Genomic DNA, 26,732 nt, shown 5'->3' with positions numbered 1-26,732 from the left:
TCTTCTGGTCAAATAATGTGGCCAGTATGTTTTCTGCTTTTTGGGGGGAAATATTAGAAAAACTGTTATAATCTCTTTCTGGTTTTTTGAGACCTGTGTTTTCTACTATGCATCATATTTACAGGGTTTCAGACTGGTATTCTTTTTTTTTTTTTTTAAGACAGAGTTTCACTCTGTCACCCAGTCTGGAGTGTGCAGTGGCACAATCTCAGCTCACTGTAACTTCCACCTCCCAAGTTCAAGCAATCCTCCCACCTCAGCCTCCCGAGTAGCTAGGATTATATGCATGCAATACCACGCCTGGCTAATTTATTTTGTATTTTTAGTAGAGATGGGGTTTCACCACCATTTTGGCCAGGCTGGTCTCAAACTCCTGACCTCAAGTGATCCACCTACCTTGGCCTCCCAAAGTGCTACTATTACAGGTGTGAGCCACTGTGCCCGGCCTCAGACTGGTATTCTTTATGTAGCATAAAAGATGAAATCTGAACAAAGACTATTCACACGTACTTTTTTTTTTCCTTTTAAAATTCCATGCTGAATAATAATGATGGGGAAAGGCTTTGTTATACTCATTACAAATGTTTCTCTTTTTCCACTATGAATTATAAATTTGCCAAAGGTAAACAACATGGTTAAAATCATTTCCATAAATCTTAAGAAACTTATGAGCATATCACTGATAATAGTGGAAAACTTTTACTAAACCTAATAAAAGTTTGAAGCACTATACATTTATTATTCATTGATTCCTCACAGCAAACCAATACATACAGCCTGATTATATATACCTAGACATAATTTTTTAAAACACCACTAACATCTATAAGAAAAAATATCAGGCCGGTGCGGTCACTCACACCTGTAATCCCAGCCTTTGGGAAGCCGAGACAGGCAGATGACAAGGTCAAGAGTTCAAGACCAGCTTAGCCAACATAGTGAAACACTGTCTCTACTAAAAATACAAAAATTGGCCAAGCATGGTGGTGCATGCCTGTAGTCCCAGCTACTTGGGAGGCTGAGGCAGGAAAACTGCTTGAACCTGGGAGGTGGAGGTTGTGGTGAGCCAATATCGCACCACAGCACGCCAGCCTGGGCAACAGAGTGAGACTCCATTTAAAAAAAATAAAAATAAAAATATTTCATATCTGGATTGATAAACAACACTTTCATAACAGTGATTAGTTTCTAGTGTGGCACTGGGATTAGGTTTGATGTAAAGGAACAAAACAGTTCACAAGAAGAAAATTTGGATAATTTTAGCAATTACAACAAATGTTTTAAAAGTAAAAACAAGCGTCCAACGATAAATTTTGGGTCATAATAAGGAAGTCAGCTTTTATAGCTGCAAAAATTTCAAGGTAACCATAACATGAAAAGTCATTTTAAAGTCATTAAGTATGTCATGAAAATAATAAAAATCTCTGTTTATTGAAATGGCACTCATGAATTTTTTGGCATGATAAAAGCAGTTAAAGGTACAGCACACATATCATAATTATACTTTCTGAAAAAGCAAAGTACAGCAGGATTTTCTCTACCAAATTGAGAGTAGCCATCTATAAGTGTGATTACAATTATTTTTTGCTTTTTAGTTTGTAATTTTTTGTGATTTTTGGCTTAATAACTAAAAGTGGAAATTTGCAAAATAAAACTAAGATTAACACTGACTTCAAAGTTATAACTCACAAAGAATTTAAAAATATTAAAGGTAACACAATTCAAACAGCGTGATACTAGTGCAAACACAAATACACAGATCAGAAGAGATAGCACTAAAAACACAAGCAAATATAAACAAGAGTATAATGCACCACCAAGAAAGCAGAAGCAAACAATGAAAGAAAGAACCACAGAACAGCAGCATTGGTATACGATGGAGGGCCAGGGGAGAGGGAATCCCAATTTAGACTCTGAATTTATAACTTGGAAATACATTTGAATACAAAATTTAAATGCAAAGTTATAAAAAATTGTGAAAGAGGGTAACTCTTAGATGTGAATTTTGGTTTAAAATATGAGGAAGGTGACAGGAGCTTTATTATTCATTAGCATGAATTCCCTGATGGCGAATGAGATCTGAGCCACTACTAAAAGCCTTCCCACATTCCTTACAGTTATAGGGCTTTTCACCACTGTGAATTCTCAGATGTCGAGTAAGGTTTGAGCATTTATTAAAGGCCTTTCCACATTCATTACATTCATATGGTTTTTCATCCGTATGAATTCTCTGATGTTGGAAAAGTTGTGAGTTCTGAGTAAACGCCTTCCCGCATTCAAGACATTCAAAGGGTTTCTCACCAGCGTGAATTCTCTGATGCTGACGAAGCTGTGAGCTCTGAGTAAAAGCCTTCCCACATTCCTTACAATCATAGGGTTTCTCACCAGTGTGAATTCTTTGATGATTAGTAAGTGCTGAGCCACTACTAAAGGCTTTGCCACATTCCTTGCACTCATAGGGTTTCTCACCAGTATGAATTCTCTGATGTTGAACAAGCTTTGAGCTCTGGGTAAAGGCTTTCCCACATTCCTTACATTCATAGGGTTTCTCACCTGTATGAATTCGCACATGTTGAAAAAGTTGTGAGCTCTTAGTAAAGGCTTTCCCACATACTTTACATTCATAAGGCTTTTCACCAGTGTGAATTCGCTGATGGTCAATAAGATTTGAGCAATAACTAAAGGCCTTCCCACATTCCTTACATTCATAGGGTTTCTTACCGGTATGGATTCTCTGATGTTGAGAAAGGTATGAGCTACAACTGAAGGCCTTTCCACATTCCTTGCATTCAAAGGGTTTTTCACCAGTATGAATTTTCAGATGCCGAGTAACGTGTGAACCACAACTAAAGAATTTCCCACACTCTTTACATTCATAAGATTTTTCACCAATATGAATTCTCTGATGTTGAATAAATTGTGAGTTCTGACTAAAGGCCTTTCCACATTTCTTACATTCATAGGGTCTGTGTTCATCATTAATTATTTGATGGAGAGTAAGGAATGTCTGTTGAATAAATGTGGGCATGTATTCAGGAGTGAATATTTCTTGACTGAAATGCCCATTTTGATATCCCAGTTGTTTTGCAAGGTGGCTTCTATATTCCAAAACATCTCCAAAACTGGAGTACTCAAGGCCATACTTTGTAAGTCCCATTATCTCCCTCTGGCATAATTCTATTTCATAAACTTCCTTCTTTAGGGACAATAACTTGGTTTCACACATTGATTCCAGATCTGAAAGAAAATAAAATGATCAATGTTCTTTCTTCCTATTTGTGAAAAGTCAAACTTTTATAATAGAAATGGAAAAATTTAAGTGAGAATAGTATCTACTACGTAAATGACACAGGGTTCGCAGGATATCTGTGTAATCTGAAAAAGTGGACAAGAAAGAAGCAGAAATGAGTAAGATAATGCAGGAATCAGAGGAAGGTAACTATACAAATAAGTTACTACAATGATACTCAAACACGGATGTGGATCAGAATCATCTGGAAAGGCTGGTAAATATACAATGGTTGGGCTATTTTCCATATTAAAACATGACTAGCCATATCTATGCATGTAAATCTACTTATATACATATATATGATATACATGTATCTATATAAGTACGCGTGTGTGTATATAAGAGATAAGTATATCAGACAATATGCATAACATGAACTGGATCATTTTCTAGCCTCCATTAAAGGTCTCCTGAGAGAAATAAATTCATGTGGGGAAGATTCTTTGGCTCTGAGGTATAATATAGCCCCACACAGAGCTTCAAAAACACTTGGAATTTCTGAGCAGGGGTCTTTGTTATGCTAATAAGGTAATTCATAGTGGGCCCTAAGAAAGCTTCAGGGTGGGATCTGATTACCAGAAACACTAGCTTATGATGAGAGGGCTGAGACTTTCGGGCACACCTGTAATCCCAGCAGTTTGGGAGGCCGACGCAGGTGGATCACGAGGTCAAAAGATCAAGACCCTCCTGGCCAACATGGTGAAACCCGTTTCTACTAAAAATACAAAAATTAGCTGGGTGTGGCAGCACGTGCCTGTAGTCTCAGCTACTAGGGAGGCTGAGGCAGGAGAATCGCTTGAACCCAGAAAGCACAGGCTGCAGTGAGATTGCGCCACTGCACTCCAGCCTGGTGACAGAGTGAGACTCTGTCTCAAAAAGAAAGAAAAAAAAAATGAGGGTTGGGACTTTCAGCTGCCTGACCTCCAAGAAGGGGAGAGAGGCTAGAGACTGAGTTGCCAAGGATTTAATCAATTGTGCCCGTATAATAAAACCTCAATAAAAATGCTAGGCAGTAAACTCAGTGGAGTTTTCTGGTTGGTAAACGCACTGACATGCTGGGAGTGTGACAAACTGACTCCACAGGGAGAGGGCACGGAAACTCTGTCCAGTTCCAGATCTTGCCCAAGTATGTACCCTTTATAATAAAACTATAGCTTTAAATACAGTTTTCCTGATTTCTATGAGTCATTCTAACAAATTACTGAATCTGCGAACTTGGAAACTTCTTAATTTATTGCTGTTAGTTGGCTGACCTGAAGGTTGCCCAGGACTCCCAAGACTTGTAGCTGGCATCTGAAGTGAGGACAGTACTATGGGAGACTGTGAGGTCTACGCTAATTCTGAATAGCAGCAGAGGTGAACTGTAGTATACCCAGTTAGGGTGGAAACAAAATAAGCTCTGTAATAAAGGATACAGTGGATACAATTTGAAAGCGGTAGCTGGACACGGTAGCTCACGCCAGTAATCCCAGCACTTTGGGAGGTCGAGGCGGGTGGATCATCTGAGGTCAGGAACTTCAGACCAGCCTGGCCAACATGGCAAAACACTATCTCTACTAAAAATACAAAAATTAGCTGGGCATGGTGGCACATGCCTGTAATTCCAGCTCCTAGGGAGGCTGAAGCAGGACAACCACTTGAACCCAGGAGGCAGAGGCTGCAGTAAGCTGAGATCATACCACTGCACTCCAGCTGGGCGACAGAGTGAGACTCCATCTCAAGAAAAAAAAAAAAAAAGGAAGTGGTAACATCAGGTTATTCACATGAGGAAAGAGCCAGATGTAAGTCTAATGTATTAAACTAAGCTGATGTAAGTTTGTAAGTGACAGATAGGGAAACTCAGAATATTTTATGTGCTGGGGATTCAAGGGAAATATTGTTTGCCTTGGAATTTTGAGATGCTGATCTTAGAGGGGAGGAGATTTGCTCATGTACCACCACAGTGAAAGAGAGAGAAGGCAGCTAAAGTTTAAGGAAGATAGAAATTAAGACGCAATACAACATATTGCCATGGAAAGGTAACAGGAATCAGAAGCAGATTGATTAAGAGCTGACTGCCAATTCTAATACTTAATCGCTGTGGGCTCACAAGCAATTATTTAACCTCTAAATCACCATTTCTTAATCTGTAAAAGGGCAATAATCCTTACCTCATGATTACTGGGGGAGGATACAGGAAAATGCATATAAATGTTTTCAAGTGAAGTATTCAGTATTTGATAGGTATCATTATGAAAGAATTTCTTATAAAAATGGGGATATTAGGCAAATTAAATAGTTTGAAGACATTAAAATGAAGCCTATTGGAGTAGATCAAAACAGGAACAGAGAATTCATTCCAACACAATCTTTTTCCTCCTACCTCTATCTAATTTTTCGGTAACTTTCATCTAGTTAAATGCCCAAGTAAGTTTTCAAAACTGTCCTCTTCTGTCTTCCAGTGGCAATGTCATCTTCCAAAGCGGAATCAACTCTTTCCCAGACCAGTGAAGGAGCCTCCTCAACCAGTCTCCCCACCAAGCTCCCTCACCCTCTAATCTATTCTGGGAATAATATCACTTGGCTTAGGCTTCCACTGCTCAAAGTCCAAACTCCTCACAATCTCCTGCAAAGGCTGAATGCTGTGGTTTCTGCCTGTCTGTCTAACCCTCACTCACATTCCATTCCCACTTGATCATGGGGCCCACCAACACTGGCTTTTAGTCCTTCAAACACACCAAGCTTCTCCCCAACAGAGCCTTCACAGGGATTCTTCTCTCTGCCTGGAGTTTTCTTCTTTAGTAGAACATTAAACAAGACCTAGTGGCAAGCTTAGTACTACATTAATTCTGAAGTAATAATGAGCATAAATATTTCAATATGCCTACAAAAACAGTAAAGGAATATGAATGTATCTGTGATTTCCATTGATGCCAGAGTCACATGAACTCTTGAGCAAACATGATCCTTTACAAACATGATCATGTCACTCTGCTAAATCATTCAATGGATTTATACTTCATTCAGAATAGAATTCAAGGCCCACAAGACCCAGAATCATCAACAGGTATATCCACCTCCCGCCCTGACCTGCACCCAGCATGCAAACGCTCGTAAGCCTTTCCCGATCTCTTCTACAATTCCCACTTGGCTCATTCAAGCTCTGAACTCGAGTACTTTGGTTCTTTCTGTTCCCTGTGCCTAAATCTCTTCCGGGAGATATTTATATTACCTGTTCTTTCACTTCTTCCGGTCTTTACTAAAAGAACACCTCATCAGAGAGGCCCTCTCTAGCCTCCCTTCATGGTACTTATTACCCACCACCTGACATTTTATATACACACATACAAATAATAACATAGAAATATGACGTATTAATATATGATATCTATTATTTACACTATGCCAATGTATTAGTTAATATTATATAAATATAAATGATATGTAATTCTAAAAGTATATTTATATATTATACATTAACTGTATTATCTAATATCAATGTCATGCTACCATATATATACTTGACATATATTTATTTTCTGCTATGGTTTGAAAGTCTCTCTTTCAAAATTCAGCTCTTGCCAATGTGATAGTATTAAGAGGTGGGGGCCAGGCAGACTGGCTCAAGTCTGTAATCCTAGTACTTTGGGAGGCCAAGGTGGGTGGATCGCTTGAGCCCAGAAGTTAAGAGACCAGCCTGGCAACAAGGCGAAATCCTGTCTCTACAAAAAATACAAAAATTAGCTGGGCGTGGTGGCATCTGCCTGAGGTCCCAGCTACTTGGGAGGCTGAGATGGGAGGATCACCTGAGCCTGCGAGGTTGAGGCTGTGGTGGGCCATGATTGTGCCGCTGCACTCCAGCCTGGGTGACAGAGTGAAACCCTGTCTCAAAAAAAGAGGAAAAAGAAAAAATTTCAAAAAAAAGAGGTGGGGCCTTTCAGAGAAGATGAAGCTTTGAGGACCTGTCCCTCATGAACGGGTTTGGGTGCCCTTATAAAGGGGCTTGACGGAAGGAGTTGGCTGTCTTGCCCTACTACCTTCTGCCACATGAAAATGCAAGAAGGCCCTCATCAGATGCCAGTGCCTTGATTTCAGAATTCTTAGCCTCCAGATCTATGAGAAAATAAATTTCTGTTCTTTATAACTGACTCAGTGTGAGGTATCCTGTCGTAACAGCACAAAACGGACTAACACATTTTCTCTCTTACCCTCTAGAATGTAGGCTTCAGAAGTGCAGAGTTTTAGAATGCCTTGATTCTAACTGAAGTCCCAGCCCTTGGACCAGTGTTTGGTACACAGTAGTGCTCGTGAGTACTCTTCTGGTTCTCCTCCTTCATCCCAAATCTCCCCTTGTCTGCCACCTCTTCCGTTTTAATATAGGCACAGAAGATCCTTTTTTTCTATCTTGGCCCCAACAGTGTCTCTCTACATGGTGACTGCAGTCACTGTCAAGGCTCCACCTACGATTTCGGTATGGATTAATTCCACTTCTACATAGTTAGCTTCTGACTTTCTACTAAACTCCTTATCTCATTTCTCTTTTATACTATTCTACTTTGTGAAAGTCATATATATATACATATATATATATTTTTAGCACCACTTTTGGACCTTGAGATCGTAAAGGTAACAAAATTAGCAAACTGTAGCACCTGTAAGATTCCCTTACACAAACCAGGAAATGAAAAGAAGGTCAAGGCTGGGAGCAGTGGCTCACACCTGTAATCCTAGCACTTTGGGAGACCAAGGCGGGCAGATCACAAGGTCAGGGGATTGAGAATACCCTGGCTAACAGCATAAAACCGTCTCTACTAAAAATAGAAACTTAGCCAGGCATGGTGGCATGTGCCTGTAGTCCCAGCTACTCAGAAGGCTGAGGCAGGGGAATCGCTTGAACCCAGGAGACAGAGGTTGCAGTGAGCCGAGATCTCACCTCTGCACTCCAGCCTAGGCAAAAGGGTGAGACTCCATTTCAAAAAAAAAAAAGTTTGATAAAGAAAACATTGAAGACAATCTGATAAAACAGGTAACTGACAGGCAGCTATAATGAAGACCAGTGGTACCTGGGCAAGGGGGGTGTGTGTGTATTCACATGTGCGTATACAGACACAATTATATTATTTTGGGGAGTGGTAGTAGAAAACACCTGCACAAGTCTAAAAAATGCAGAAGAGGAAGAAAAGGAATTAGCCAGGCACGGTGGCATGTGCCTATAGTCCCCGCTACGTGGAAGGCTGAGATAGGGGGACTGCTTAAGCCCAGAAGTTTGATCATAACAGTGAGTTATGATCATGTAACTGCACTCCAGCCTGGGTGACAGAGCCAGACGCTTAAAAAAAGAAAAGAAAAAAGAAGAGAAACAGAGAGTTAAAAAAAAGCTAGCAAGCAGCCGGACCCGTGGCTCATACCTGTAATCCCAGCACTTTGGGAGGCCAAGGGAAGTAGATCACCTGAGGTCAGGAGTTCAAGACGAGCCTGGCCAACATGGCAAAACCCTGTCTCTATTAAAATACAAAAATTAGCTGGGCATGGTGGCACATGCCTGTAATCCCAGCTACTACGGAGGCTGAGGAAGGAGAATTGCTTGACCTCAGGAGGTGGAGGTTGCAGTGAGCTGAGATCCCGCCACTGTACTCCAGCTTGGGCAACAGGAGTGAGACTCCATCTCAAAAAAAAAAAAAAAGCTAGCAAGCAGCTGAATCTAAAATATGGGTAAAAGAGGGTTTTCTTGGAAGGAAGTGAAAGGTACCTTCTGCTTGAAACTAAGAGGAGTGTTGGAGATCAATAGCAGAAAGAGTAGTAACAGAGAAAAAGGGTAAAACAGATTATTTAACAACTATGCTAAAAGGACTTATTTTCTCCATGGCCCTAGTTTCTTGATGGGAGCTTCGGAGATAACATCTCAAAGGTGCTGTTTCCTCCCTGACCAACTGAGTTATTACCAGTAATGCCTTTCTCCTGTCCAGTCATTTCTCACTTACCTGAACACAGGCCTCTTGTAAGCTCTCTGCCAACCATCCAGGGCTCTTTCCCTTGTTCCAACAAGGAGATCACTTGAGGCTTAGGAGTGTAAAGTCCTGCTCACAAGAAAACATATGGAACATGGTTATGCTGTGGGTCAATCTGATCTAGTCCCTCGATGATCAAGGAAGAGATGCCACTACAGGAACTGCCAAAGAAAGATGACGAAGCTTCAACCACAGCCCACTGGAGCTTCCAGTTTCCTACTCTTCCTTTTCATTTCAGCTCAAACCATTTGTTTGGTAATAAAGAGTAGAAATTCAGCTAGTAAGTTGAAAAGCAGCTGAGAAATTCACTGTGGAAGAAGCAGACATTCCGGAGGAGAACTGTGAATCAGTGGTATGGATGCCCTTACCCATTGAAACCAGATTGCTGTAGTTCTCCAGCATCACATCCCTGTATAAGTCCCTCTGAACAGGGTCCAGGCAGTCCCACTCCTCCTGAGAGAAGTCTATGGACACATCACTGAACATCACTGATCCCTGAAACAATAAGCATATGTATTATTTGTGTAATATAAGAAATATCTCAGAGACTACTGTGCTTGTATTATGGGGTAATATAAAATGAGTAATTAAGCCGGGCGCGGTGGCTCACGCCTGTAATCCCAGCACTTTGGGAGGCGGAGGCAGGTGGATCACGAGGTCAAGGGATCGAGACCATACTGATCAACATGGTGAAACCCCGTCTCTACTAAAATTACAAAAATTAGCTGGGCATGGTGATGCGTGCCTGTAATCCCAGCTACTCAGGAGACTGAGGCAGGAGAATTGCCTGAACCCAGGAGGCGGAGGTTGCGGTGAGCCGAGATCATGCCATTGCACTCCAGCCTGGGTAACAAGAGCGATACTCCGTCTCAAAAAAAAAAAAAAAAAAAAAAAAAATGAGTAATTATATTGGTGTCAATGAGAACCTGTATCTTTAGATCTCAGAAATAGATGCAAGAGTAGTGAGTTTATTTTACATTAAATAAATTCCTGACTCTGTCCATTGAAAAGGCCTAGAAACAATGACTAATCCAGTAGCAACGAGCATCCCTAGTGTCTAGATTGCAATTTCTTTTCTTTTTTTTCGTTTTTCGGACGGAATTTCACTTTTGTCGCACAGGCTGGACTGCAGTGGCACAATCTCAGCTCACTGCAACCTCCACCTACCAGGTTCAAGCAATTCTCCTGCCTCAGCCTCCTGAGTAGCTGGGATTACAGGCATGTGCCACCACGCCTGGCTAATTTTTGTATTTTCAGTAGAGATGGGTTTCACTATGTTGGACAGGCAGATCTCAAATTCCTGACCTCAGGTGATCTGCCCACCTCGGCCTCCCAAAGTGTTGGGATTACAGGTGTTAGCCACCGTGCTGGGCCTAGATTGTGGTTTCTAAGTATTATTTTCAAAGCAAAGAAACCAAGGTTATTTGGGGAAAGAGCTGATTTCAAGAAACGGACAGGATGGGTCTGAACGTCTTGTTATACCAAAAACTATTAGGATCATGCTGATAAGACTAGGAGCCAACTTGCAGATGCTCCAGTGGCCGACACTGTTACAACTTGCACATCCAATTATTTCTTTTGTAAGACAATTTTTAAATTTACTGCTTAAAAATCTTACAAAAGTTGTCTTAAGCCATCACATAATTCTGTCTTGACAGTGACATTACAAAACTAACAAAATGAAGATACTAGAAATATTATGTAACATTACAGGGAGATGAGGGACATTTTGGGGGAAATCTAGAGAAAATGTGGTATTTAGATAGTTAGATAATTTATTTGTATTGTTGTTTCATTAGCAACTAATGAAACAAAATTTAATAAGATAGATGTGTATTTAATTTAATAAAAAAAAGCTTCTTCCCCTCCCCAATGTAGACACTGGAACAAAGATATGCCAAAGTCCTGTTAGGACATTTCCCAAGGGATTAAAAACAAATCCCAAACTGTAGGAAGATGTAAGAGGCGGGTCTTGAACTGTATGGAAATGTGACAAGATAATAATCTTTCAAGGAAACTTCTCATTGCTTTTGATAAATTTCCCTCTTTTCTGCAGAGAAATCAAGAGGATTTAAAAAATAAAAGAATATATAATACAACAGCATTATAGAAAATAATAATAAGTGTTCACTTGGATTGGCTGCATCAAATTATAAGGATAACTGCAATGGACTGATCATATTAAAAATGTTTAATCCACTAATTCACAACAATATTTTAAAACATTATTGGTCACTTTTAGACGAGTCTAAGAAGCCAACTCATTATTTGGAAAACTGGTAATTAAATGGAAGGAATCAAACATTCTTTCCTATATGAACTGTCCTTCAGGGTACCAAACAAATGATGAGGGAAAGTTTTACATTATAGATAGAAGTATTCCTGGCCGGGCGCGGTCGCTCAAGCCTGTAATCCCAGCACTTTGGGAGGCCGAGGCGGGTGGATCACGAGGTCAAGAGATCGAGACCATCCTGGTCAACATGGTGAAACCCCGTCTCTACTAATACAAAAAATTAGCTGGGCATGGTGGCGCGTGCCTGTAATCCCAGCTACTCAGGAGGCTGAGGCAGGAGAATTGCCTGAATCCAGGAAGCGGAGGTTGTAGTGAGCTGTGATGGCGCCATTGCACTCCAGCCTGGGTAACGAGAGAAACTCCGCCTCAAAAAAAAAAAAAAAAAAAAGAAGTATTCCACTTATTCTATGAAGGAAGAATGACAGAATTAAAATGTTAAAATGTCATTTGTAACCTCTAATGAATTAATGAATGAATCTAAAAATTATCAATAACTGGTAATATTACAAAAAGAAAGATAATCAGATACAACGTGCATCCTAATAAAATTATGCATCATGACTTTATGGGTGTTTTTTTTTTTTTTTTGAGTTTCCAAGGTATGTTTTATTAGTATAAAACCAAAATAAGAGCTGAGTGTGGTGGCTCACACCTATAATCCCAGCACTTTGGGAGGTCAAGGCAGGCGGATCACTTGAGATCGGGAGTTAGAGACTAGCCTGACCAACATAGAGAAACCCCATCTCTACTAAAAATAAAAATAATAACAATAATAAAATAAAATTAGCTGAGCATGGTTGTGCATGCCTGTAATCACAGCTACTTGGGAGGCTTAGGCAGGAGAATCGCTTGAACCAGGGAGGTGGAGGCTGTGGTGAGGTCAGATCACACCATTGCGCTCCAGCCTGGGCCAGAAGAGCAAAACTCCATCTCAAAAAACAACCAAAAAAAGATGAGGTAATTCTCTTGTCTACTAGTTAGCTATATAGACATAGGTTAAAAAAAAAAAAAGATTTTTGAGGAAAAAAGAAAATGTTCTACTTATAATAAAAAACTTATTAGTTTTGTCAATAATTTATCTGACCAAAACAAAAATAGTTAATGTTTATCAAATAAGTAAAAAGTCAGTAATAATATTGTTACAACTTCTGAAAAAATCATAAAATTGAAAAGAAAAGAAAAATTTCTCAAGCCATCAGTTTTTCTCCTTTATTAAGGGAGAAAATAGGTCTTCATGATTTTGCTAAAAGACATACCTAACAATGCAAGGGGTAGTGAGGGAATGTCTTAAATCTCTATCCTATTGATAAATCTTCCCTTTTTGCTCATCATATGAAGCAAGACTGCTTAAGGTCATGTTACACAGCAGCTACATGATCTGGTGCAACACAACTATAATTTATTTGCTTGTGCCTGATGCGAAAACTCCCAACTCTCTCAGTCTGTGTTATGTCCAAAGCTGTCCTTCATCTAATATATTAAAAACTACCCCCATGTGATCTTAGAGCATCAATCCAAGCTACAGAAAAGATATATGTAAAGTTATTTTATTTATTTATTTATATTTGAAATGGAGTCTCACTCTGTCACCCAGGCTGGAGTGCATGGCATGATCTTGGCCCACTGCAACCTCAGCCTCCTGGGTTCAAGCAATTCTCCTGACTCAGCCTCCCCAGTAGCTGGGACTACAGGTGCGCACCACCAAGCCTGGCTAATTTTTGTATTCTTAGTAGGGACAGGGTTTCACCATGTTGGCCAGGCTGGTCTCAAACTCCTGACCTCAAGTGATCCGCCCACCTTGGCCTCCCAAAGTACTGGGATTACAGTCATGAGCCACTGCACCCAGCCTTTTTGTTTTTTTGAGACAGAGTCTCACTCTGTTGTCCAGGCTGGAGTGCAGTAAGGTGATCATAGCTTACTGCAACCTAGAAGTCCTGGACTCAGGCTATCTTCCCACCTCAGCCTCCCAAGTAGCTGGGACAATAGGCACACAACATTATACCTGATTAGTTTTTCTAGTTTTTGTAAAGATGGGGTCTCACTGTGTTGCTCAGGCTGGTCTTAAACTCCTGGGCTCAAGTGATCCTCTACCTCAGCCTCCCAAAGTGCTGGGATTACAGGTGTGAGACACCACACCCAGCCATGAAATATTCGTCATAACAAAAATCACAACTGAATCTGACAAAGCCTTTATACCTAACTATGAATTTTTATGAAACACTTAAATAATACCACAGAGATGCAATCAGCAAAATCCAGACAGTGGAAAAATGAACCAGGTTGTTTTTTATTTAACAACAAAAAACTGCAGAGAAAGAACAGATAGAAGGAGTACCTACAAAGTAAGAGACTTGAGAGACGTAGTCATCAACTACTGCAATACACAGTCTTTATCTGGATTCTCATTCAAATAAATGCTTACAAAAATGAGGTAGTTATGGAAATTTGAACAAAACGATATTAGAAAACATATCTTTAATTTTTTATATAAAATAATGACATAATGGTTATATATAATTTTTAAATCCTTATCCTTTAGAGATATATACCAATTTCTATTTGCTTCAAAATAATCCAACTTATGGCAGTGAAGGCAGGAGTGTGTATGGATGTGTATGGGTGAAACAAGATGAACCCTGAGCTGATAAGCATTGAAGCTGGTAGTGAACATCTACGTTAGTAAGACTAATTTATTTTTTCTTTTTTTTTTTTGAGACGGAGTCTCACACTGTCATCTAGGCTGGAGTGCAGTGGTGTGATCTCAGCTAACTTCAATCTCTGCCTCCTTGGTTCAAGTGATTCTCCTGCCTCAGCCTCCCGAGTAGTTGCAACTACAGGCATGTGCCACTAAGCCTGTCTTTTTTGTTTGTTTGTTTGTTTTTGAGAGAGTTTTGCTCTTGTTGCCCAGGCTGGAGTGCAATGGCGCAATCTCGGCTCACTACAATCTCCGCCTCCCCATATCAAGCGATTCTCCTGTCTCAGCCTCCTGAGTACCTGGGATTATAGGTGCCCGCCACCATACCCAGCTAATTTTTTGTATTTTTAGCAGAGAAGGGTTTCACCGTGTTGGCCAGGCTGGTCTTGAACTCCTGATCGCAGGTGATCCACCTGCCTCGGCCTCCCAAAGTGCTGAGATTACAGGCATGAGCCACCACACTCGGCCAGATGAATTTAATTTTTTGTGTCTGAACTTTTCCATAATAAACTTTTCCTTAAGGGTGGTGGTGGAAAATACTTGCAACAGAATTATCTGCAAGATCCTAAGCACTTATATTTCATTGATTTAGACAAAACTGTGACACAACTCTGCGGTGGGGAAGAAAGTGCAATACAGCAAATCTAAATTCACATAGGGCTTGTGAGGAAAGAACCAGAAATTGTCTAAAATTGATTTGTCAGGGAATAGCGACATAGGAATATTAAAAATATGGGGTAAATTCCATCGGAATTAGCTAAAAGAGACGAGGGTACCTGCCTTTAGGGAGTAGGACAAAGTAACAGGGTAAGGCCCTACTCTTTTAACACTTACTGAATTTGTAACAGGTAAAAATTGACAAATACATTTTAAAATAGCAGTCTCTCTGAAACAGCATATAAGTTTCTCAAAAACTCTGGTTAATTCTTGTGGCTTTCTATTGTAAGAATTATCTCCTATTTACAAATTTTTTTTTTTTTAAGACAGAGTCTCACTCTGTTACCCAGGCAGGAGTGCAATGGCTCGATCTCGGCTCACTGCAACCTCTGCCTCCCAGGTTCACGTGATTCTCCTGCTTCAGCTTCCTGAGAAGCTGGAATCACAGGTGTGTGCCACCACGCCCGGCTAATTTATTTTTTATTTTTATTTTTAGTAGAGACAGGGTTTCACCATGTTGGCCAGCCTAGTCTCAAACTCCTGACCTCAGGTGATTCAGCCACCTCGGCCTAACAAAGTGCTGAGATTGATTACAGGTGTCAGCCACCGCGCCTGGCCTTTTACAAATTCTTTAATAATTGTTTTTCTGGTAGTGGAATTTTCTACAATATAGATATTACTGGATACGACTTAAAAGGTTCTTCTGAGCTCTGACAGTGTGATCTAAACAACTTATGCATTGGCTGAACCATTGTAAACATCCATTTTCACTATCCTTAATTCTGAGATAAAGAAAACTTGACGATTCACAGAAATTCCTTACAACCCAAACTTCCTATTCAGCCTCAAATTGGACTTCTCGCCAGGATGCCCTAACACAATTGCAGATATCTGTATGAGTCATCAGCCCTGTGATCCCCAAAGCTGCATAAACCAGGAGATCTTGCAACAATCCAACATTTGGAGCTACCAACAGCACACTTCATCCTAGCTTACTGGAGAATCCTACTCTGTAGAGATAATCTTGGCTTTCCTATATTCCCAGCTCAGTAATTCATACCTTCAACTCATCAAATAATGGTCCAGACAGAATAAGTTCATTTTACAAATCCATTCTTGCTTCCTTGAGATAATTCATCCCCTATCATAATCCTTGGGAAAAAGTTTCAACTCAGGTATTTACAGAATGAAAATATTAATCCGAGTTGATTTTAAAAAATAAAAGGAATATTTAGAGATGGTATAGGATTATCTAGCTAAGAGGAAATGGGGACCAGGATCCTGAAGGGGGATCCCGTTAGCCAGAAATGTCAGGATAAGAAAAACAAATGCTCATGAAGGCAAGAAAAAGCATCAACTCACCTCAGTCATGGCTTTCAGTATTGCAGATGGTTAGTCCTCCCTGGGGCCGTTCTCCTGAAAAATGATAGCATTCTGAGATTGCAGGACTGGGAAGTAAAACCCTCTAGAAATCACACTGGAGGCCGGAGGAAACTACCTCCATACTTCTTGGTCTTAAGATATAACTCTAGTTAGTGGGAATATAGAACAAATCCTACTCCTTCCTCAACCCTACAAACCCCAGGCTTTAGCTGCAGCAAGATGGATCCTGGGTAGCTGGATCCAAGGGAAGACAAGGACCCAGATTCATTCTCCCTCATGCAAACTACCTAAGTTCCTGCCTTAGCCAAGGAATTCAGGCCAGACCTTGTCCCACCTCAGTGACGCTGCTCTGAACCCACAATTAAGCTACTATGACCTGCCCTGAGCTACTGACCTACTATGACCCAAGACTGAGCTACCACAACCTCCATTGCAGCCCTCAGGTCCCCAATCCAGATTCACCTAAACGGTGCCCTTTGGCCAGGAACACAGTGCACTCAGATCATAAAAACCGAACACTTCCCTAATCAAGTGTTTTTCTTTCTCAACCTCAAGAAATTCAACTTCCGTCACCACGAACACACACACACACAACACCCGCACCCACCCCTAAATACACGGGTGCAGGAAGCACTCATTCTTCTAGCTCTGTTTTATTTTAAAAAAAACTATATATATATACACACACATAAATACATACATTCATACATACACATATATACATACATATACATATATACATATATACATGTATATATGCCTATAATCCCAGCTACTTGGGAGGCTGAGGCACAAGAATCCCTTGAACCTGGGAGGCAGAGGCTGCAGTGAGCCGAGATCATACCATTGCACTCCAGCCTAGGTGACAAGGTGAGACTCTGACTTGAAAAAAAAAAAAGAAATACAACCCTCTGCTGTTGCCAAAAGGTGAGGCTGTCTTCAAAAATATCTGTGCTGAAAGGACTAGGTCTCCTTTTAAGAGTCTCCTAAAAAGGGATCCCATTAGCCAATTACTGAACACTTACACAACAATAAACAGAATACTTCTGCCACTCCTCCAGGCTATGATGCAGTCTTCAACAGCTATCAGTCAACTGAAATAGTCTGTGAAATGCTCTAAGTCCCTACTAATACGTAAGAAAAAAATTGTTGGCCGGGCGCTTGTAATCCCAGCATTTTGGGAGGCCAAGGTGGGCAGATCACGAGGTCAAGAGATCGAGACCATCCTGGCCAACATGGTGAAACCCCATCTCTACTAAAAATAGAAAAATTAGCCAGGCGTGGTGGCACGTGCCTGTAGTCCCAGCTACACTGGAGGCTAAGGCGGAAGAATCTCTTGAACCCAAGAGGCGGAAGTTGCAGTGAGCCGAGATTGTGCCACTGCATTCCAGCCTGGCAACAGAGCAAGACTCTGTCTCAAAAAAAAAAAAAAAATTGTTACAAAGTGCACAAAAAGAGGTGGGTGAATAAAACATTTTTCTTTTTTACATACAATAATTAGGGAGCGATTATATATGTTTTTCCTCATCCTATTTTTTATAGTTCTAGTATTAGCTGCTTGTCCATCTACCTGAGATAAAAAGAATAAACTCTGGGAACTTTGAAAAAGCCAGTTAGGCCTAGGCACGGTGGCTCACGCCTGTAATCCCAGCACTTTCGGAGGCCAAGCCAGGCGGATCATGAGGTCAGAGTTGAAGACCAGCCTGGCCAACATGGTGAAACCCCATCTCTACTAAAAATACAAAAATTAGCTGGGCATGGTGGCACGTGCCTGTAATCCCAGCTACTCGGGGGCGCTGAGGCAGGAGAATTGCTTGAACCGGGACCCAAGAGGCGGAGGTTGCAGTGAGCTGAGATCGCACCACTGCACTCCAGCCTGGCCTACAGAGTGCGACTCCGTCTCAAAAAAAAAAAAAAGAAAGAAAAGAGCCAGTTAGTCCCAGAAAAAGGAAAAACTGTATCAAAACCAGAAGGACCCATCTCAACAGTGGCCTCACACAATATCCCAAGATAAAGGGATTCACTGCAGTTAGTCAGTAGACACACACAAACCAAGCAGAAATGGGATATAATAAAATAACAAATTAGCCAAATATCCCAAATGAGAGCTTATTGCATACTCAATTCGTTATCACCTAGGAAGTAAACATCCTATTAATATTTTAAACCCCTAATAATTACAGTGATATTAATAAAGACTTAAGTTTAAAAAAAAATACCTGGCCGGGCGCAGTGGCTCATGCCTGGAATTCCAGCACTTTGGAGGGCCATGGTGGGTGGATCACAAGGTCAACAGATCGAAACCATCCTGGCCAACAGGGTGAAACCCTGTCTCCACTAAAAATACAAAAATTAGCTGATATGGTGGTGCACACCTGTCGTCCCAGCTACTTGGGAGGCTGAGGCAGGAGAATGACTTGAACCTGGGAGGCAGAGGTTGCAGTGAGCCGAGATGCGCCACTACATTCCAGCCTGGCAACAAAGTGAGACTCCATCTCAAAAAATAAATAAATAAGTACAATTTAAAAATACCATTAACCCAGGTCAATGTATCTTCATAACAGGGGAATGAGTTGTAATGAAACTGCAGACCATGAAAAAATTTAAAGCACAAATCTTGTCCAATAACTGAACTGACTTACAAAAATTAAAATCTATATTAAAAATAGAAACTGGGCCAGGCACAGTGGCCCAAGCCTGTAATCCCAGCACTTTGGGAGGCCGAGGCGGGTGGATCACGAGGTCAAGAGATCGAGACCATCCTGGTCAACACGGTGAAACCCCATCTCTACTAATACAAACAATTAGCTGCGCATGGTGGCGTGTGCCTGTAATCCCAGCTACTCAGGAGGCTGAGGCAGGAGAATTGCCTGAACCCAGGAGGCGGAGGTTGCGGTGAGCCGAGATCGCGCCATTGCACTCCAGCCTGGGTAACGAGCGAAACTCCGTCTCAAAAAAAAAAAAAAAAAAAAAAAAAAAAGAAACTTACATGTCTGATGAAGTACAAAAAGGGACTCAGCCTCATGATCAACAGCTTAGGAAACTTAAATGCACATTACTAAGTGAAAGAAACCAATCCAAAAAGACTACATACTGTATAATTTCAACATTCTGGAAAAGGCAAAAACTATGGAGACAATAAAAAGATTAGATTAGGAATTGACAAGAAGGGAGGGATGATCCGTCAGGTCACAGAGGCTTTTTAGAGCAATGGAATTAATATGGATGACATCATAATGGCAGGCACATGTCACTATACATTTATCCAAACCCACAGATGTATAACACCAGGAGTGAACTCTAATGTAAACTACAGACTCTAAGTGATAAGTGTCCATGTGCGTTCATTAGTTGTAATAGAGTATCACTCTGGTGGGGGATGTTGACGATGGGGGAGACCATACATGTGTGGGAGGATACGGAAAATCTCTGTACCTTCTGCTCAATTTTACTGTGAACCTAAAGGTACCCTAAAAAATAAAGCATATTAAAACAAATAACAAATAACAACAAAAAATTAAGTCCTGTCACATGCTACAACATGTTTGAACCCTGAGGACATTATGCTAAGTCAGGAATTTAAGCAATGTATTCATAAATACCCAGTGGCTCAAAGAATAAATTGCAGCCGGGTGCGGTGGCTCACACCTGTAATCCCAGCACTTTGGGAGGTCCAGGCGGGCAGATCACCTGAGGTCGGGAGTTCGAGATCAGCCTGACCAACATGGAGAAACCCCATCTCTACTAAAAATATATAAGTAACCGGGTGTGGTGGCACATGCCTGTAATCCCAGCTACTCAGGAGGCTGAGTCAGGAGAATTGCTTGAATCCAGGACGTGGAGGTTGTGGTGAGCCAAGATCGTGCCACTGCACTCCAGTCTGGATGACAGAGCAAGACCCAGTCTCAAACAAAAAGAAAAGAAAACCAAATATAAGAACCATACATAATTTTTAGTGTAAATACAAGATATGAAATGGTGAATGCTGTAAGATTCCAATCTTGAAAGTAATGTATGTTATACGTGCATAGGAAACTTACTAGAAGAAAACAGATCAAAATATTAACAGGGGTAATTTCTGGGTAGTAGATTTACTTTTGCTCTTTGTAACTCCGTATTTTCCAAATTATTTAAAATAATCAGTGTGTGTGGGTGTGTGTGAGACAGAGAAGGGGGAGTGTACATGTGTTTAAAAAGGCAAAACTTTACTACACTGGGAAAACTGTTCTATTTTCTAAATTAATAAGTGAATATTTTGGCTGGGCGCGGTGGCTCACGCCTGTAATCCCAGCACTTTGGGAGGCCAAGGCGGGCGGATCACCTGAAGTCAGGAAAGACCAACCTGACCAACATGGTGAAACCCTGTCTCTGGAAAAAAAAAAAAGTAAGTGAATATTTTATAGAAAGAAGTAAAAGAGACTAATGGGGCCAGGCACAGTAACTCACGCCTGTCATCCCAGCACTTTGGGAGGCCGAGGCAGGTAGATCACAAGGTCAGGAGTTCAAGAGCAGCCCGGTCAACATGGTGAAACCTCGTCTCTACTAAAAATACAAAAATTATCTGGGCATGGTGGTGGGCACCTGTATTCCCAGAGACTTGGGAGGCTGAGGCAGGAGAATTGCTTGAACTCAGGACATGGAGGTTGCAGTGAGCTGAGATCATGCCACCGCACTCCAGCCTGGGCAACAGTGCAAGACTCAGAAAAAAAAGAGAGAGAGAGAGAGACTACTGGGATCTCTATGTCCACTCCAAAGCTTCTCATCATTTTCTTGAATAGAAACTTCTAAGAACCAGGTCACTGTTGACTCTATGTTAACCACGACTATCCAGAGAAGAGAAGCAAAAAAGAAATCTAATGCACCTTGTATTTGGTTTAGTCAACAGCCATTCTTCTTTCCTCCTCTGGGTAACTCTCTGAGGAGGGCAGAGCTGAAGAAGAAGAAGGGAATTGAGATGCCAGGCCTTTCTTGTGGCCCAGACTGACCAGATCAGAGGTCATTCTGGATCTATATCTACTATCTGTGAAGAGAAGGAGGGATAGGGGACGTGTAGGCTGTCCTGAGCATTCTTGGTACCAAAGGAGTGACGTCTCTGCTCTGCATGAGAATCTGTTCTGACCTCACAGGGAGAGCTGGAGTCACAAAGACAGTCACAAGCACCCCATACCCAATGCTGCAGTCACCCACTCACCACAGGAACCCACATACACCTCCACAGGCACACCTCACCCAAATAATAACACTATATTACAGTGGCACAATCACTGTCCCACATCTACCCTGAGGATACACAGTCACACCTGCATGTTTACAGACCCCTCAAACATAGCACCATTCAAAACCAGAGTGCTACAGATAGTCACAATACCACACTCACTACTGAGCCACACAAAGTTACAGTTCTCCCCTTCCCAGGACCCCTATTAGGCACTACACACAATCACACATGCAAAATAACACAATGATCGTTAGGACACATATTGTCACCCCAGCACAATTACACGCACTTGCCAACCATAGAGACACAATGCCACATAAAGTTACAGGGTCACACTCTCATATTCTCACAATGTCACTTAGTGAGGCATCTAGTACACTTAGTGCTGCTAATAGTCATACAAACACAATTACAAACGCACCCCTCAGAATAACACAGTTACAGTCTTCATCATCAGATTTTCTCCACACACACCCTCCACAATGTCACGGAAAGTTACACAGTCACACACAATCACAGTCCCACCATGGGACAGTCACACCTACACACACAGCCTTACATTGTTACAATCACACAACTACAACGAGGATATACAATCACACCCGCGCACACAGCGAGGCACAGTCACATAACGTCACACTCGATCACACTCACACACAGAAGCCCACGCCTCGCGCCCGCCTCCCCACCATCCCTCTACCAGCCCGACTCATACACGTCCGACACTCCAGACCAGCCTGGTCAGTCCCTTCAAACTCCCAGGCACGCACCTGCGGACCCGAGCCGAGCCCGCAACGACCCAGGCCGCTCACCGCGCGCTTCCCCTACCCTGGAGGCCTAGGGTCCAGCAGGCAAATGAAGGGGCTGCCCTGGACTCGGGGGGCCTCTGGGAAATGCAGTCCAGAGTAGTACCGCACCGAGAAGATGGCGTCCAGTTCTTCGGGTTCCTGCCGCTGCACAGCTCGGGGACATCCCTGCTCCCCACTCCGAACGGCTACCCCGCGTCTCCGTGATTCAGATACAGGCTCAGAGTGAAACTGCCATAGGACGCTGGCCCTGCACCCTGAAGACAATCTTCCTTCATGGTACCAGCCAACCCCAGGGAGTTCCTTGAGAAACAGGAAAAGGTCGCCGCTTCGGGCCGGACGTTGATTAGAGCCGCATGGATTCTGGGAACTGTAGTCTGGAGCCAAAAAGGGTGAAGCGCCGGGGCTAGTGGAAGGAGATCGTTTCAACGACTTTTTGCCCCGAGCCGACCCACTGTGCAGAGCGCACCCAGGGTCCCGGGCTCTTCTAGGCGTTATAACCCACTCTGAGAATGCTAGACTGATTAAATCCTCATTTTTGCCTTCATCCGTGAATGAGCCACATACTATGATTCCATTTGTATGAAATATTTAAAATAGGCAAATCTACGGACAAGGAGTAAATTAGTTTTTTAGGACTAGCAGGATTGGGGGAACTGAGTGATTACTAATAGATAAAAGGTTCCTTTTTGGGGTAATGCAAAGCTTCTTGAATTAGATAATAATGTTTACACAACTCCGAATGCACTAAAAATAATTGAATGGTACACCATAAATGAGCTAATGTTATGGTTTGTAAATTATATAATTTATAAATATATGTGTGCCTATTTTTGAAAAATCAACTTTACTGAAGCATAATTTAAATGTAATAAAACGCGCTTATTTTAAGTGAACTGCTTGATGAGTTTCAACAAATGTCTAAATCCTTGTCACCACCATCATAATCAGGATACAGAACATTTATTAAAATTTTTTTAAAATTTAAGCTTTTTATCTAAATTTTTGTGGATTCATAGTAGGTATATATTTATGGGGTACATGAGATGTTTTGATACAGGCATGCAACGCATAATATATCATGTAAAATAGAGTCTCTAACCCTCAAGCATTTATTCTTTGTGTTACTGGATATAGAATGTGTGTGTGTGTGTGTGTGTGTGTGTGTGTGTGTGTTTTGAGACAGAGTCTAGCTCTGTCACCCAGGCTAGAGTGCAGTGGCACAATCTTGGCTCACTGTAACTTCCACTTCCCAGGTTAAAGCGATTCTCCTGCCTCAGCCTCCCGAGTAGCTAGGATTACAGGTGCCCGCCACCACAACCGGCTAATTTTTGTATTTTTAGTAGAGAGGGGGTTTTGCTGTGTTGGCTAGACTGGTCTCAAACTCCTGACCTCGTGATCCGTCCGCCTCGGCCTCCCAAAGTGCTGGGATTACAAACGTGAGCCACCGCGCCCAGCCGGATATAGAATATTTTTATTCACCACAGTCCCCGCCACAAATTTCCCTATGACCTTGTTAAGTCAATCCCCACCTCCCCATCCCCACATCAGGCATCTATTGATTTACCTTCTTCTGTCACTATAGGTTTATCCTACTTATCTAGAGTTGATCACAGGTGCATTTGTTTGGCCTGGCTTCTCTCTCTCAGCATGATGTTTTTGAAATTTATGCTGTTTTCTATATTAGTCTCTATATATGATTTCTGAAGAGCATTTCATTTTATGAATGTATCTGAAATTGTACATCTGTTCACCTGTTTATGCATATTTGAGTTGTTTCCAGATTGGCTAATATGAATACAATTAATATAAGCATTTGTATACAAGTGTTTTTGTAAACATATGCTTTCATTTATATTGGGAAATGTGGGAAGAGATGGCCAGAGGCAGACTTGTGTTACTTATAGTTAAATGATTACAAACTTGCTTTGCTTTTTATTCACTGAGATTTGTGCCACGGATGATATCCAAACTATGGTGCAGTAAAATAAAGTCAGAGATCAAGCGGTAACAGGAGGCCTGTGGTAAGGACCATCTGAGAGCGTCTGTAACCATGGAACACTGAGGTGTGGCTGCAGAGCAGAAAAGAAACTGCTTTGGTCCCATAACTCTTCCCAATATAGAGTTTGTGTGAGGATCTCATAAAGGGAGCTTATGCAAAAGACTTAGGGAAGTAATGCAACCTCTGCTCGTAAGAGAGGGTCTTCGCAGATAGGAGCTGGTGCCAGAAGGCCTTACGGGGCAGAGACAACTGAACGACACAGGCTCTGCCTAGGTTCTCAGAATATGGAGTAATTCTGATTGCTCTGTGTCCACAATGCTGGAGCCTGAAAATCTGAAGTCCTGCTTGCCTCGGCTGATGTCTCCCACCCCCTGCCTACATTCGCCATTGTCCCTGATCGCTTCCTGGGACAAGCCCCTCACCCAACCCTGCCATCTTAACTGTTCTTATGATAATGTAAACACCTATCACCCAACCCTGCCATTGTAACTGAACTTGTGGTCCTGTAGACTCCTTGCTCCCTACTCCCCACCACTGTAACTGATCTTACTCTGCAACACCCCCGACCCCCAAAAAACTACCCAAACCTATAAAACCAACTCCTAACCCTTTGCTAATGCCCTTTGCCAATGCCCTTTTCGGCCTTAGCCCACCTGCATCCAGGTGAATAAACAGTCATGTTGCTCACACAAAGCCTGTTTGGAAGGTCTCTTCATTCAAAGCTCGAGTTTTTCAGCAGCCACCATGCCCGGATACTTTATTTTTTTTATTTTTAATTTTTTTGTAGAGATGGATGTCTCATCTGTTGCCCAGGCTGATCTTGAACTCCTGGCCTCAAGCAATCCTCCTGCCCGGGCCTTCCAAAGTGCTGGGATTACAGGTGTGAGCCACCCGGCCCAGCCAACATTTTGTTATTCTTGTGGCATCCATATACCCCTCCTCAGTGGAGTTTTTTTTTTCAGGCATTGTTTTGCTCTTGTTGCCCAGGCTGGAGTGCAATGGCCCAATCTCTGCTCACTGCAACCTCCGCCTCCCAGGTTCAAGTGTTTCTTCTGCCTCAGCCTCCTGAGTAGTTGGGATTACAGGCATGCGCCGCCACACCCAGCTAATTTTGTATTTTCAGTAGAGATGGGGTTTCTCCATGTTGGTCAGGCTAGTCTCGTCGAACTCCCGACCTCAGGTGATCCACCTACCTTGGCCTCCCAAAGTTCTGAGATTACAGGCGTGAGCCACTGCACCTGGCCCCTCAGTGGAGTTTTTAAAGCAAGCATCATTTCACCCATACATATTTCCATCTGAATCTCTATAAGTCATCTTCATTTTCACAAAACCACATGACCAACAAAATTAGCAGTAATTCTTAGGCCTCTGTAGAACTGTGTGTTCACTACTGGACTTCCACAGATGTCTCCGTAGACCATGCTTTGGGAGAAGAAAGAGAAACCACAGATAAGCAGAGTTGAACACTGTAACTGGCTCTGTATTTAAACTGAGTCCCAGAGGGGGACGTAATTGGCCTGAAGGTATCCAGCATGCCCACATCAGAAGGTAGATCTAGTTCCTCCAAAACAATCTCTCCATTTACTGGGACCGAACATTTTCAGGAGAGTATAGAACCTCTCACCATTTTCAGATAGAACTTCCTGGCAGAGACTGGGTTGTGAATAATGTTTAGGAGGTAAAAGGAATTGTATCTTTACAACTCCTCACTGACACTCCCCAAAAAGATGGGTAACAGAGTGTTAGCTGCTTCACAATTTCCATACAGGAGAAACTGGATTTAAGGCTTCATTAATCTGGTAATAACACTGCTATTATATTTCAATTTCAAGGTAAATAAAAATAGCAAGCTTGTCTTTGGGTGTTTTTAGTCACATGCTGGCCATATTAAGAGTATTATTGTTATTATTATTATTATTTTGAGATGGAGTTTTCTCTTGTTGCCCAGGCTGGAATTCAATGGCACCATCTCAACTCACTACAACCTCTGCCTCCCAGATATAAACAGTTCTCCTACCTCAGTCTCTCAAGTAGCTGGGATTATAGGCATATACCACCACATCTGGCTAATTTTGAACTTTTAGTCGAGATGGGGTTTCACCATGTTGGTCAGGCTGGTTTCGATCTCCCAACTTCAGGTGAACTGCTCGATTCGGCCTCCAAAAGTGCTGGGATTACAGGCGTGAGCCACTGCACCCGGCCAAGACTATTATTATTTTTTTTTGTTGCTGCTTACTATAGTTGTGCTTGAGGTAGTTAGGGTGAAGGCTGATGGAGATTAAGGGTATTAAAATATCTATCCCTCCCAAAACCTCCTACCAGCTTTTCTAAAGGGGATGCTTAGACTTCTAACCCCTCTTCCATGGTATCTCCTAGGAGAGGATTGTGCTAACTCAACT

The 26,732-nt window shown here is 41.9% G+C and overlaps 1 protein-coding gene across 5 annotated transcripts; it reads right to left on the bottom strand.

The window, feature by feature from the left end:
• Nucleotides 1-139: 139 nt before the first annotated feature.
• Nucleotides 140-22,664, bottom strand: ZNF383 (zinc finger protein 383). 5 transcript variants are annotated; one of them, XM_012436475.3, is made up of 5 exons: nucleotides 22,443-22,664; nucleotides 16,287-16,340; nucleotides 9,648-9,774; nucleotides 9,253-9,348; nucleotides 140-3,237 (listed from the first exon to the last, which is right to left on the bottom strand). In XM_012436475.3, exons 2-5 carry the CDS (start codon nucleotides 16,293-16,295, stop codon nucleotides 2,042-2,044), a joined length of 1,428 nt encoding a protein of 475 aa, XP_012291898.2. In that variant the 5' UTR covers nucleotides 16,296-16,340; nucleotides 22,443-22,664; the 3' UTR covers nucleotides 140-2,041. The 5 variants fall into 5 exon arrangements, with proteins under 5 accessions (XP_012291898.2, XP_012291907.2, XP_064237445.1 ...); XM_012436484.3 differs by lacking the exon at nucleotides 22,443-22,664 and adding an exon at nucleotides 22,296-22,349; XM_064381375.1 differs by lacking the exon at nucleotides 22,443-22,664 and adding an exon at nucleotides 21,170-22,214.
• Nucleotides 22,665-26,732: the final 4,068 nt, after the last annotated feature.

This window comes from Aotus nancymaae, unplaced genomic scaffold, assembly GCF_030222135.1.
Source record: "Aotus nancymaae isolate 86718 unplaced genomic scaffold, 86718_ANA_hifiasm-v0.15.2.pri h1tg000028l, whole genome shotgun sequence".
In the NCBI taxonomy this organism is placed as follows: domain Eukaryota; kingdom Metazoa; phylum Chordata; class Mammalia; order Primates; family Aotidae; genus Aotus; species Aotus nancymaae.
Note: the sequence above shows the minus strand (reverse complement) of the source record. Positions and strands in the feature narration are given on the sequence as shown.